Genomic DNA, 15,340 nt, shown 5'->3' with positions numbered 1-15,340 from the left:
ACCCTCCCCTGCTCACGCTCTCTCTCTCTCTCTCTCTCTCTCTCTCAGAAATAAATAAAACATTAAAAAAAAAGAAAAGGAACTGACGGCTTTATGCTACTGCTAATTCAAGATCAATAAGAACAAAAATTAATTACATAAAACTGAATGGACTGATAAGGGAAATTTTATTGAAGTTACTTTGGGAATATCATTATCTTTTTTTTAATGTTCATCCATTTTTGAGAAAGAGTATGAGCCTGGGAGGGGCAGAGAGAGGGGGAGACAGAGGATCTGAAGCAGGCTCTGTGCTGACAGTAGTGAGCCAGATGTGGGGCTCAAACTCATGAACCATGAGATCATGACCTGAGCTGAAGTCAGACACTCTGCTGATGGAGTCACCCAGGTGTCCTGCAATACTGTTATCTTAATGTTCTATTTACTGGATCTAAATGAAAGTCCTTTCTCTACTTCACCTCACAATTTAGTAGATTGTTTTATTAACCATATTTTACTATTTTCTGTATTTTTGATGTACTGGCTTCTAAAACCTCACTGATTGGGAAATAAATGCCTCTTCCAGGGCTAGCCAATTTTTAGAATATATTAAATGACTTGCCCAAGAACAAACCTTTCACATACAAACTAGCCAATCCAATGAGTCCATACTTGGAACCAACTCTTCTACCTGGCTCACATACTCCAGAAGGCAATATTCCTCTGCCCTAATCATCTCAACCAGGTACTAGAGAGCCCCTTTACCTCACACTCTACTGAAATGATTCAAACTAGTCAATACTAAGACTGCTTTATCCAACCTCACCTTGCCTTTCCCATGGAAACCACATAAAGGCTTCTGCCTTACTTTCCACCTACCCTTCTACTTCCTAACACTGATGCCTTACTTCTGTAGCCCTGCATGGCATAGCATGCATCCTCTCCTCTTAAGAACTAAGAGTAGTAATCTTTTCAAATGGCAGTCATCTCTTCATCTATCAGCCTCACCATACCTGAATAATAATAAATAAAAACTATATTTTAAAACCATTCTATTATGTAAATTGAAATAAAATATTTAAAAATGATATCTAAGTCTCACTGACCCCAGAGTCCAGAAACTCACTCTGTATCCTTACTTTCAATTGCAATAGGGTTATTTCATATATTTAAAAATAATCTGTCATCCTTTTAACCTGAATATAATTGAAAAAAAATCTCTTATGCAACTAACATCTTGCCTGGAATGTCATCTTAAGAATGATTTTCCCTGAATTGGGGGAAAAGGCCACTTTTAAGGAATGAATGTGATTTTACTTATGAAGCCTATGCCTACAGAGTCCTCCTAGGATAACTGGCCTGCTAAATGGCTTACAGGGTCCAACCTTACAGGTGATAAAGATGGTCACTTCTTGGCAAGGTAGGAACCTTGTGTTATTTGGGGACCTCAAGAAGAGAGGAATTTATCCAAGCGCATAGGTACTGCAGTAATGTAGTGGACAGAGTTTCTTGAACTTGGCTTCCTTGCCTTGGGATTGCAAATAGAGGCATTCATGAAAATTCCCAGAGAAAAGTTTATTTTGTAATTATTCAGTAGTGAATGGCTTTAGATTTTGCAAAGCATACTTAATAAGACCTATATGGTAAACTAACACTCTTGCTATGCCTATGTAATTATTCAGGCCAAACCTAATGAAACTAGCCTTATTTTGTGATTAAGATAATCTTTCTTTGAGATTATTATGATCATAAGGGGGAGGAGGAGAATGTAAGGAAAAATTATAAATGACTTAGAAATTTAGTAGATATCTTGGCTAGATCATCCATCTGGATAATCTTTGCTTTTGTTTGTCTATGAATAGGCTACTTTACAAGGCTATTGCCATAGAAGTGAATTGTAGATATTGATCATAATACAAATAATTTTTAGACTCCAAGGGAAAGTAATTGATTACCACCCAATGAAAATTACAACTTTTGCCAATTTTGTGTCCATTTGTAAATATATTTCTATATTCCTTGTCAGACTACAAATTTGTGATACTTGGCATTCTCATTTGAACCAGTTGTTATACCTTATTGTTTCCCTTATTAATTAATAATTTAAATAAAATATTTGAAATACTTTATATCATAGCTGTAGAAGAGTCATGATTATATTCTCTTTTAAAATGTAACTTTCACAACTGATTAAGAACACACTTACATTTCACAAGAAAAGATGATACAATCATGTATATCTCTCTTACCAGTTCTGAACCATTCAACAAATAATACTGAGTGACTACTGAATGCTACAGATCCAAAGATAGACAATGACTGAATCACTGACCTTAAGAAACTTGCATCCTATGGAGCTAACATTCACTCAAACAATGTTTATCTAGCTTCAGTGACCAATATTACAAAGCTTTAAGGCAGAAAAGAAAATTCTCCCCAAAGTAATCTTTTCTAAATAAGTAATTACTGATTCACAGCACAACATATCAGCGCAAAAAAAAAAAAAAGTTCCAGAGTCAAATCACAGGTTTTATATAAAAATTAAGGTGTGAGTTGTATAAGAGATCAGGTAAATCACTAGATCTGGGAAGATCTGTGTATGTCTTACTAGCAACATTGTGCTTTTATGGAAAAGACCTTCCACTCAAGTTCTTCCAAATCTGTTTAGAGACATTAGGTAATCCCTCTAATCCTTAGATTTTCCTTTACAAAAAAATATAATAATACCCATCCATGGGATTGTGGTAAAATATGGTACATGTCTGGAACACAGTAAATGCTGAAATACATGTTAGCTGATTTAATTAATAATATTATTTATAGATTCAGTTTTTGCTCAATACTCAACCAGTGTAAATTCTCCGTCCCCAAAGAATATAGGAAGAATGAAATGTGTTTTAAATTTCTCCCAAATATGAACGATCTAATATTATAACAGTTCTCTTAGTCACTGGAGGGGGGGTTCTCCTTGTGTGAGTAGAGATGTTAGGAATGAACTGGAAATTCTACCTGCACTCCAGGTCTCCACTGTTGTACTATCAGCAAAGACAATACAAGCATATCTCCAGAAATTTTCCTGTGTATGAGCAATGGGTTGGAATTGCATGCCCCATTAGCACGTTATTACAAGTGTCAGCTATGTAATTTCTGTGAGCCAGGTTAAAGAATGATAAGAAAGAGGGGACTCTAGCAGAAATGACTGGTCACCTCAAGCTCAAGTGTCACAAGTGACCAGTGGTAGGAGATTCAAGATCAGAGCCTCCCTGAAACCCATCAGATTCTGCAGGCAGTCTTTTGGGTACCTGTATCCTCCCCAACACCACACTCCTAATCAGATTAAGCACAGGTGCCTTCAGTAATAGGTAGGGGCTCAAGTTTATGATAACTCATATAGTATTTTCACCTCACTTCTCTATAAAAGTCAACTCAGGTTAAAATAATTACAACACACCTTTATGAATGCAGAGGGTATTTTCATTTTATTGCAAAATTAACTGTTGAATTAAGATGTCTTAATGTCAAGGAAGAAATTAGATAAAAATCACAAGACAAATACGAAAATAACAAGACCAAATAAAGTGTTCAGCCAAAGTTGTTCTAATAGGAAGATCACCTGGTGCCCATTTGCTATATAGGACAAGACTTAAAATTATTATATAATTAAACTATTACATGTAGAACCTCCCACTTTATTTTAAAGATTTAGACGTTAACAAAAAAGCAAAGTTAATATTAATGAAGGACCTGTGTCCCCAAAACTATGTTAGGTGCATTACAAGTATAATCTCATTAACTTCCTAGTAAGATTAAAGTAGATTATATTCATTTAATCTTTTTGTTAAAAGCATCATAAATCATTTGTGGAGTTTTTAAGATTTAAAAACATCACATTCTTTGCTACATCCCTCTACAATTAGAGAAAATTTGAAAAAAATAGAAAATGTAAGTTTATTACCCAAATCAAGTTGCAAAAAATGCGTCGTTCATTCATTTAAACACCTATTGACCTCAAAGAACCACCTACAGTACACACATACAAACGGGCACATGGCACATGCATACACACTTGACTATTTATCCAAGGCTACTAAATTGCAGCCTAAGGTGAATGGCTTCGAGTAAACTTGGGACTTTTGTTGAGAAGACTCTCCAAATTTGGGGCAAGAGCTACATGAACTGGATAAGTGAAGATAATTGGAGACCCTCCTCCACTCTACCCTGCAAAGATTGCAGCAGCTCCTTTGAACCTATGTCAAAGCCCCGTATTCAAGAGTATCAGTTTGAAAGGGCACTAAACTATCAGCCAGCTCAGAGAACTGTTCTGGGTGCTTTGACACTGACACTTCAAGATGCCTCATCACCTCCTGCAAAATAAGGTGTTCACACAGCCTGCCAAAGTGATGCCCTCGCAGGAAGAGCACCCACTTGGCAAAGGCCTGGAAGTACAGCTCACTACCTGACTCTCTCCGTGGCTCCTTCCGCTCTCTGCCTTGAGCAGGGTCTTAGGCTTCCGGGACTTGAAGTTGCCCATGCTGGGTCGCAGCACGCCGTCCACCAGCAAGGTCTGCTCTACATGCTGCTGCGGCTCCCGAGAGGGCAGTGTGGGCTCCTCTAGGAGAGCCCCGGCGTCAGGGTAATTTTCTTTATTGTCTTCATCTCTAAAACAGGAAAGACTCAATTTAGAAAGCACCCAAAAAAGTATTAAACTGCTGCGGGAAAGTGAGGCTGGCACACTCATTGCTGCTCTATTTATATGGTAGCTAGCAAAATGTTTAGAGTAGACTTAGTTTCACAGGAATGAGAACCAAAGAAATGTGAATTTTACTCATAAGATCACTCCATATTCCCTTCTAATCTTTGCTAGTGGATACATATATTTTCTTTGGTAGTTCTAACTTTGTGCATACTATCACTTCTGTTTTTAATTTTCCACCTCAAGATGCTTTCATGTATATATTCTTTTCTCTCACAATAATAATGTGAGATTCAGGTTAGAGATCATCATCCCAGTTTTATAGAGTAATACTCTATAATGCAGAGATTAAATGAAGTGCTTAATAGAAGGGCTAATTCACCCAGACCTGGAGTAGTAGGTAGGTCTTCAGTCTCTCTTGCATATATGTCTTTGTTTCAAGGCATGATACTTCCTCTTCCCTGGCATGTTTATAATCAACTCTCTACAGTTTTCAAAGACCTCCAGAAGTTTAACAGGGTCCACTTTGATAAGAAACATGCTACTTGGATAAGATACAATACAAGTGCCAAATTTTACCCAAGCAAACAATCTGAACAATACCCTCAGTGCACACTCGAAAATCCCATTGTCTGGCTTTCATCCGTGAGGAATTGCTAGAGGTGACTGAATGGGCTGGTGTTACCTGCATACATTTAGTGCCAAATGGCACTTTTAATTTTCACTAAGCAAGCAAATTCATACAATATTACTCCACTGTTTCAATTTCCTCCAAAGTAGTGACATAACACTTTTAATTGAAGTTATTAATCCCTTTTAAATCTATAAATCGCTTTATACAATCAGTATCCTCAACCTTAATCCACAAGTAATCATTTGGTACTAGATCATGCAATTCTCTAGGAGTGGCCACTTTCCCCAGGTGCTGTTTTTCCCACCTGCTGTTTTTCCCTGATTGGAGCACCCATAAAAGATATTTTGACAAGGTCAGCTAGGAAGCAATTCCTCATGGTTCAAGGATACATAAAGCTAAGAAACAAGACCAGCAAAGAAAGGATTTCTAAGCCCACTCTTCAACATGCCTTTTCACAAGTAAAACAGAAATTAAATTCACATAACTGATATCAAAAGGATGAACTCCAGTTAGCCTCTGGGAAAAGATCAAAACAAACATCAGCATAGGAAGTCTGTAGCATAATCAGGTATGGTTGGACAAGGTGTGGAAATAAGACTATGTTTGCCTCAGAGCAAACTTCATAATGCCTGGTAAAGGAGACTCCAACAAGTGAAATAATTTTTCAATATTAGTAACTGAAAAAATAATTAACAAGTCAATGTCAGTGACACTGGTTAATATTTCCCCTTAAGATCGGCTACAATTTAAAAAATTCTAACTCACTAATGGATTTGGAAACCAATATGAAATTATGAGTTGGAACTATACTGGTTCATTTGAAATTTCTACCACTGGAGACAAAGGATGTTCATTCACACATTCTGTGTTCCCTGGTGAGAAAGGAAAAGAACAGCTGTCTTTACATTAAACCTAAATGGGTCCTCATTCAAGGAAGATTCTAGAATATTCAAGAATAATAGGGGAAAAGTCAGTTTTCAAATCTAAAATGACTCTTTTGATAGACTTATTCCTAAAATAATACCTAGACTTTATTTTTACATATTTTCAAGGTGCCCTCAATTTATAAATGTCATCTTGTTCACCTCCTTGACTTGAAAAACAAAGAACGTGGGCAGGGGGAGCTAAAAGCATCTTTTTCTCATTACACAAACTTAAAATCTAAAACAAAAGTAATCTTTAGAAATGTATTTCTAACCTGTTAATGGTTCCTCAGAATCTCCAAAACAGGAAAGTACAAGTTGCATAACTTATGCCACTACTTATAGGAATCATTCATAACTGAGAATGAGTGTGGTGTTCTGAAAAGAATAAGAGTCTGAAAGGTCCTTCCACATATTAATTGTGTCACCTGGTCCACAGCATGTCACCTCTATGGCCCTCATCCTGAGATGGATGTCTCTCTACCTTTCAATAAGATAAGACAGTCCCTATGAAATGCCTGCCATAGGAAGCTGGCTCAAGGCCACAGCCTAATAAATGGGAGCTATTGTTATGCTCACAGGGCTTTAGCCAAGTGGTAATTTGCAGAGAAAAAACTGAGAGCTCTTTTTAGTCTCCCCAATACCTCCAGGATAAATTCCAAACTCCTTAGCAAGGCACACAGACCCTTTGAAATCCATCTTTGTCTATCTCTGGAGCTTCAGTTCTTACCACTCCTGGCCTCCTCACTCCCACAGGTTCTCAAGACTCCTGCCATCCTGAACTGCCTGCTATTCCCAAGTCTATTTTCTGTACCCTCCGTTGGCCTTCCAGTAAGTTGCTCCCTCTGCTTGGTTGCATCATCTTTTGCTTGGCCTTATATTACACACACACACACACACACACACACACACACACACATCATGTACTATTATAATTTTCTGAAAGAATCCATCCCAGAAACTTCTCTGGGCTATTTGGTCCTTCTAAATGAATCCTCTGTCCACAGATAGTAAAATAGCACTTAATGCACTGCAGCATCATTATCTATATTGACCAGTTTCTGGCACAAAAAATAGGTCTTCAACAATTATTTGTTATCCAATAAATGGACTTGAGAGTCAGAGAGACCTGAGTCCAAATTCTGCTTCATAGTAGCTATGTTGGCTTGGATGAGCTATAATCCCTCTGAGCCTCAGTTTCCCTACCTATGGAATAAGGAGAGAAACATCAGCCTCCTTTCAGTTGTTTGGATTAAATAATAAAATGTACATGGAAGTGCTCTGAACAAAGCAAATATGTAAGAAAGTTAACTGTGAAGGTTTTGCCATACCATGAACCCTTGATGACCAAGACCATATTCCAAACACTCGATGACATGTTTGGTGAATAAATCTGTAATCCCTTCCACAGGCTCTCTGATGGGAACCTTGAGATAGTATAATCAATATTTAATTCAGAAAGCATTTATCAAGCATTCCCCATATGAAAGGCACTGCTTTTCAGTGCAGTACCACTGCCTTGGTACTAAGTATCTAAAACTGGACAAGACAAAACTTCCTTTAAGAATTGATAGTTTAGGGGCACCTGGGTGGCTTAGTCGGTTATGCTTCCGACTTTCGCTTAGGTCATGATCTCGCGGTTCGTGGGTTCGAGCCCCGCATCGGGCTCTGTGCTGACTGCCAGCTCAGAGCCTGGAGCCTGTTTCAGAGTCTGTGACTCCCTCTCTCTCTGACCCTCCCCTGCTCACGCTGTCTCTCTCTCTCTCTCCTAGAAATAAATAAAAATATTTTTTAAAAATTCCTTAAAAAAAGAATTGATAGTTTATTAGAAAATCATAGACACAAGAACAAGTGATTGTAATTCAAAAAGGAGACAATGGAACCCAGACCCAGATGATTTCTGTCCATAATTAAGAACCAAGCAATAGTGGGTCATACCTGAGACTGGAGCAATCAGTCTGATCTTCATGTAGGGAGATTGTGTCTTCGTCACACCTGGAGAGAAGAAACAAAGCCACATCAGATCCAAGAGTCTGTAGCAGCAGAAGCAAAAGAATCTAAAATTATCTTAGTTTAGCACAGTAAATTAAAAAACAGAACAACCCTCACCACTCTCTCTCTCAAACTAGCTCCAATTCCCAGCATGTGCACCAGGTAATGACACCGATGTCATGTCATGTGATCATGTTACCTCAGAACTAGAGGTAACGTTCCTTTATGATCCACTGCTCTGAATCACCTAAACTAATAAGATCTTGGCAAGGACCAAAGTATTCAAAGCACTTGAGGGGACATTTAACACAAAAATTGGTAAATTATTCTTGGCTCAAAGGAGACTCCACTTGTGCCTCTTGAAATTTCCTCTGCCTCAGACTGTCCTAAACCACACCAGCTCCCATTTGGCTTCCTCCATTGGCCTCCAGACTTTCTCAATCCCCTTCCTCATCACAAAACGTCTGGAATAACCCTGTAAAAAATTCATGGTTCTTCTAAATGAAAAGTCTCCTGTGTTCCACACAGCCTGAGGGAATCTAGAGCAAGACCATTCTCTCACTCTAGTGTAGGAGGGAGCCTTTGTTCCTGTTCTCAGTCATTCCCACCCCACTCCAGCCTGGAATGGTTTTTCCATCTCCAGCTCCTACTCATCCTTCACTTGCCCAAGTGAAGTATCACAAGCTCCATGAACCAAGTTCACCCACGGCTCACATACCTACTTTAACTGTGGTACATAAATGTTTACTCTTCATTCTGAGATTTGGGTAACCAACTGTATCTTGCCTCATACTGCTATGTAATGCCTTCATACCTCTGAGATCTTTTGAATTAGTTATTAACTCCTTGAGAAGAAATGATATTTTTTTTCTAGATAAACTCCCACAGTGCCCACAGTGCTACCCCAGAGTGAGCATCCAATAAATGCTTGAATGGAATCATTAATTCTGGCCCCTCAGCAAGACTGGAAATAATTTAACAAGCATTTATGGAACATTTGCTGCCTTTCAGGTACTCATTAGGCATTGGAGCTGTGTTTCTCAAACTTCTTGGGATTCAGGACTGACCAGTTTGTTTTCTATTTCCAATCCACTATGGCAGTTTGGTAAAAATGCCACAGAGATGCCAAATTCCCCTAAAAGTTATTAAATGCTTACTCCTTATTTCTGTACTTTCCTTGTCTCAGACAAGCTACAAACAATTTGGAGGCCCATACTTTCAGTAGCACTACTTCTAAAGGACACAAAGTTGAAAAACACCTGGACCCTGCTCTGAGAGATTCAAAGTATAATGAGTAGACAAAAATAAATAAATACCTACATATATAATATCACCATAATATAATAATAATATTCATGCTATAGGAAATCATTTATAATTTTAAATATTCCTTGCTTTCAATGGTATATAACTTATCCACAAAACAAATTGATGAAAGCTACAGTCCTCTTCCCTCACTCTCTTTTAAATTATGGTTTTTTTAATGAATTAAAACAAAGGCCACCTAGATTCTAACTCTTTTGGCCTGCTGAAATATTTTATTCCCACTGGCAGTTAAAAAAAAATCTGTCTACTTAATACAGTGCTCTTCTTAACAAAATAATTAAATTTTCTTGCTTTCTCATGTTTTTGACTGTCAGTAAGCCACCCTGTCCATCTTATGTAAACAACAATTGAATTCATAAGTACTGTCTTGTTCTCCTCCATTAAGGCATTCACTTTAATAGATCATCTAAGGTTTGTAATGTGAATGAAAATGTTTCCCAATAAAAGTAATCTCACAAAGTAGAAAAATCATTAAAGAATAGAAATCTAGAATTCTTGCTTCCAAAGAACTAGGGTTCAATCAGAGGTTCAACCCTAGGGCTCAACAATAGCTATTGTTTGGGAACTTGGCAAGAACTTATTCCTCCCTCCCCCACTTAGTTTATTAACCTTTTTTGTCAAAGTACAATTAGGTGAAAATGGAAACACGGCACCAGAACATAGAAAGGTACACATGCTCTCTTAAGTATAAGGCCAGATTCTGATTAGCTGATTGAATTTTAAGGCCTATTGAATGATTTCAGTAGCCCGTCAAGGAAACACAATTCCTAGGTCACAGATACAGCAATGAAATAGATCTGTGTACTGGCTTACACACAACACATATACAAGCTTTGTTTAGTTCAGTTGGATTTTACATTTGTTTTGATGAAGACCATTAAGTTTTGTTGAATTAACATCTCCTTTGTGACTCTTCTGCTAATTCCTTACACAGAAGCCCACTGTACAATGTTGAAACAATTGTAAAACTGGATTCTCCAGTGGGAACCCATATCCAGATATCCCCAGTCCTGGAAGAATATCAGCTCAGACAAAGTGTCCTACTAGTCTTGGGCTTGGCATTCTCTTCCTATAGTATAACCCCAATAGGGGAATTTAAATCCAATCTCTTTAATGATCTCCTTAAATATTCAAAACTGGGTATCTCTGAGTCCAATGCTTTTCAAAATGTAAACTGTGACCTATTAGTATGTCTTAAAATTAGACAGCAGCTACCAGCATGCTGTTATTGTTGTTAGAGAAGTAGAATAGAAAATATCAGTATCATAAGGGATAAGTGTTATTTCACAGAACTTATTTAAATCAATCATGTATGTATGTGTGTGCTGGATTGCATTATAAAATGTGTTTTTGGGGTGCCTAGATGGTTTAGCATCCAGATTCATGATTTTGGCTCATGTCATGATCTCACAGTCATAATATACATAATACAGAGAATAAGATTCTTTCTCTCCCTCTCCCTCTGCCCCTCCCCTGCTCATTCTCTCTCTCTCTCTTTAAAATAAAATAAAATAAAATGTTTTTCTTACTATTGTTTGTAGTAAAAAAAATGTGAACAGCACCCCTATTAAATGACTTCCTTTGAAGTTCTCATCAACTGGGGTCTAAGTCCCAGGGTTCTTGATTTGTTGTTACCCAGACAACATATGGATAATTTGTCCTTGCAATAACTTCTTTGTGAAATGCTCAGGGTTGTTACCCTTTTCCTTATTTGGAGTTTTATTCCCTCTATCAATCACAAACAAGAAAACCTTATATGGGACTTTACCTTCACCGCTTACCTTCTCTTTCATAGCATCTCAGTTAAGCCTGCCAGTGCAATGAGGTAGGGGCCACCTTCATACCAGAGGTGAAGGAATTGCCCAGAGTCTAAGGTGGAAGGTATAGCCCCTGTGGCATTTCTGCTCCACCATACTGAGCCTACCAAATAGTCTCTTTAGTTTATATTCCAGAGGCTCACAAAAGAAGGAGAATGACTTGTTTCTTAGAATAATGGTGGGGAAAGAAATGCCCTTGAGAAGCTCTCTTTATTGATTTGGAGTAAATGAGAAGAAAAGCCTCAGATGGGTTGTTAGATAAAATGTCGTTGTGCCAGGAAGTAGATTCCTATTCACCCACTAGTCCTGTGTTCCCTGAGAGCAAAGATGCAGAGGTGCAGCCTGAATTCCTATGGGATTTTTCAGTGTGTCTCCAGAACCACTTGCATTAGCATTCCCTGGGAGCCTGATTAAAAGCAAAGACTTGGGCCCCACTTGTACCTCAGCGTCACTAGATCACTAGCTCCCTGAGGATGAGGCCCAGGAATGTGAATTTTCAAACCAGACTACTTCCCCAAATACACACAAACATAACTAGTATGCTTCTAAAAAGTTTAACACTGACTTAAAGGTTTATCTTTAAGTTTTTGTAACTGGGCTGACTCCAATATAATCGCCAACTGTAGGTTCTCACTTTGCATTAACTCCTAGGAAACTGAACCTTGTACAAGCCTCAATCCCCTTCCCCATTTCATACTAATGATCAGTTTCTTGATCATCAGTGGTTTTGAGAACCACTGCTTCGGATGATAACTAATTCATTGCAGAATTCATTTGCTTGGCCAGGCTTCATTTCACATAGCAGCGTAGCCAGAGCAACATAGGAAATGACCATGGAAAAATAGATAAAAGGAACCTGCAGATACAGAAGGGAAGTCCAAGGTCACTCTGATCTTGGAAGAATTTGGGTATAAAAAGAAACTGAATTGGTTCAGAACTGCACAGACAGTGCCAGACCTGGGAAAAACCAAAAGAGAATAAAATCTGTCCTCATCTGTCTCCCAATTTCCCTTCCCTTTGACTCTTAAGAGACCCCCCAAGAGGCCAAATTCACCTCTATGAGGCTAGACTACCTGATAACATAAATTATATTAAAGTGTTAATGACAACTTGAATCTGCCTCCCAGGGACACAGGCTTTTTAATTTCCATTTTAATAAGGGTCACCACCAGAGGCCTTAACACAAAAGAAACAATCCCTGGGTGCAATTTCAGACACTGAAAATAAACGTGAGTGTGGGTAGGAGGAAGTAGGAGGGAATGGGGGCAGGAGGAAAGGAAGTTTGTATGTATCCAGAACACGGAACATACAAGGAGGCCAGTGCCTTCTCTGTCTATGTTAAGACCACACCCAAATATTTACTGAGCACCTACTATATCTATGTCTCAAGATAGTGATTCTGGTCCTGTGGTTTCGGGGTAATGCCAAAGAAGGAAATGTCAAGGAAAATGTTTCATCTTCCCGAGGAGAGGAGAAAATGTTACACTAGACAATAACCAGCTTTAAATGACCCTACTTTGTGCTATGTGACACCTATGAAACATTTGGTATGTTTTAAATATACTCCTTAGATTTTTAGATTAGCCAGATGGCATTCCAATTGTCACTCAGGACCTTAGAAAATAAATCACTGTCACTTCTCTGAAAACAACAGGATCTTATGCAATCAGAACTCCTTGAGGAGTATCCAAAGATAAAGTACCAGACTTTCCCCACAGTTAAGTGTAAAATCTTTTTTAAAAGGTCCATGTGAAGTCTGGAACTGAGTATCTCATTTTGAAGCCGTAATGCCCAAGGCTGACTCTGGGGATTCAGCCACACAGGGCTCCCAAGAATCAGGCACAGAAAGCACTTGGTGCCTATAAGAACAGCAAAGGGAGGAAAGCACCACCTGTGAACCTGAATGAGGAAGTCACAGGCTATCTTTGGCCTGCATATTTCAGCACACATTCCCTCCTCTCTCCGGCTTTTAGAAAACCAAAGTTGCAGCAATCTCATTAACAGATGCTGGCCCCAGTGAGTATTTTATATGGCATCTTCTAAAGTCAACCCTGGATTGTCATTTTTTAAGTAACTCCAGTTAAGTGAGCCCAAAGCTTGATACTAAGAGAGTAGCATATCCAAACACAAAAACAAAAGAATGTGGGAAACCATGGGATTTGGGAAGCCCTATAGAATCTTACCCCTCCATCACCAACTCATTATGACCATGGTAAAACTAGACATTCTTATATCTATTCCTACATTTATTTGCCTTTTAGGAAACTTTAATAAACAGTTGCTGGGCTTTTCTATATTAAACTTGCAGAATTTTTTAAACGTAGGTGAGTATACAGCCTTGTACACCCCTTTTTCCTGAACAGCTGCTGAGTGACTTCTACCAAAAGGTCCCAGAAGTAAACATCATGAGTTAGCCTAGAAAGACTGCTAAATGCAGTACAGATATTTTCATCTATATGTATATATGTGAATTTTATACAAATTACATATAATATTTGTATAACAACTACCTATTAATTTGTGACACACACACACATACATATATATATATAGTATTAGGAAAACACATTAAGGAATGGATGACAAGAATTAAAACCGTGAACTATATCTAATAAAAAATACTATGACAGTTGGGCTTCAGTAAAATACTATACTCCTTCATTCCATGTTTAAATGATGTTAGTTGCCCCAATCAGCAGTTTAGCCATACGACAAGATGATTTATTCCTCCTATAGCCACATCTTTGAAGTCAGAAGACAAAAAAATGACAAAGGGCATGCAAAAAAAGTTTACTCTGTCTTAAAAATCTGTAGACAAGAGAGGGTAAGAATAAGTTTAGCCTGTTTATCACATGCTGGAATTCAACCCAAGTTATTTAACATCTATCTCCTATTTGTTGTAAATATATACGGCATGTTCCATGAAAACTGACACCAATGTTGGCAAAATAAAACAAAGCTTCCTTTCTGACATGTCAAATACATCTTTTTTTAATTTGAGCTCCAAGAAAACATAACTTAGAGCACCACGCTACTGCAAGCAGTTAGCTTATAATGATGTCTCCCCCGTAGCTGCTAAAAGGCTGATTTCAACCTGTAAAGATTTCTGGGCCCCATCACTCAGCACCTCTTGCGGTCTTCAGAGCCCCAGATTACAGGAGACAATGCATCTAATACGAAGAGCTGCGGGGGACGGTGGAGGATACCTTCAAGATAGTTGCTTCCAGAGAAAGGCATGCAAGTGTTATTTTAATGGCAAGAATCACTTACTCTGTTACAGCGGTGCTGCTGAAGGAATTATCCTGAAGGCTGAAACAGAAACAAGAAAACATCAGCCAGGTGCGGCCGGGGAGCCGTCTCCCTGATTGCTCTCCGGGAGTTAGGGCGCACACACAAACATGGCATTGCAAGGCAAGTCTCCGGGCTCGCCCGGCACGCTCGCTCTACCTTGGGCTGCTGTCTGCACATGCTCGTAACGACACCCCCAGCTGGGGCCCAGCCGCACGGGCGAACCACAAAGCCCGGCAGCCCGGGAGGCTGCGGGGACAGAGCGGGGCGGGGCGCGGTGGCGGGGCTGGCCCTGGGCCCCCAGGCTCCCAGGATCCCCGCAAGGAGCGCCTGAAGAGTTACCGGACCCCAACCTCGCCGGCCCCGCACGCGGTTAGTCCAGGCCTCTGGGTGCCAGGCACCCCCGGGGCTGGCAGTGGGAAAGCCCAGACGTTTCTGCCTAGGTGCTGAAATCGCTGGGGAACGTCGCCTGCCAATGTTACAGAGCTACCTCCTCTAGGGATGGAGGCTCGAAGAAATTTATCCGTCTGGAGGGAACGACAATGGAGAAGAGGATATAGCTGTTGTTTTTGCTCTGCGTGCGTGCGTGCGTGCGTGTGTGTGTGTGTGTGTGTCTTGCTTTTTACTGCCCTGCATTTGAAGGAGGGCTCACTGCATCACACCCGCTCTGTCTGCACTGTCATTTCAGTCT

The 15,340-nt window shown here is 39.3% G+C and overlaps 1 protein-coding gene across 3 annotated transcripts in view; it reads right to left on the bottom strand.

The window, feature by feature from the left end:
- FAM13C (family with sequence similarity 13 member C) overlaps positions 1–14,980 on the bottom strand; it is a 155,092-nt gene extending 140,112 nt beyond the window's left edge. For 2 of the 3 annotated variants that reach the window (XM_077765227.1, XM_077765228.1), the window contains exons 1-3: positions 14,632–14,753; positions 8,165–8,221; positions 4,433–4,634 (exon numbers count right to left, since the gene is read on the bottom strand). In XM_077765227.1, the coding sequence (XP_077621353.1) occupies positions 4,433–4,634; positions 8,165–8,221; positions 14,632–14,693 (321 nt within the window). In that variant the 5' untranslated portion in view covers positions 14,694–14,753. Of the gene's footprint in view, positions 1–4,432; positions 4,635–8,164; positions 8,222–14,631; positions 14,754–14,808 lie in introns of those variants that run through there. The other variant, XM_077765229.1, reaches the window with a different exon arrangement.
- Between the last annotated feature and the right edge of the window lie 360 nt (positions 14,981–15,340).

This window comes from Crocuta crocuta, unplaced genomic scaffold (genome assembly GCF_008692635.1).
Source record: "Crocuta crocuta isolate KB4526 unplaced genomic scaffold, BGI_CrCroc_1.0 scaffold244, whole genome shotgun sequence".
NCBI lineage: Eukaryota > Metazoa > Chordata > Mammalia > Carnivora > Hyaenidae > Crocuta > Crocuta crocuta.
The sequence above is the reverse complement of the archived record's forward strand: the minus strand, read 5'-3'. Positions and strand labels throughout refer to the sequence as shown.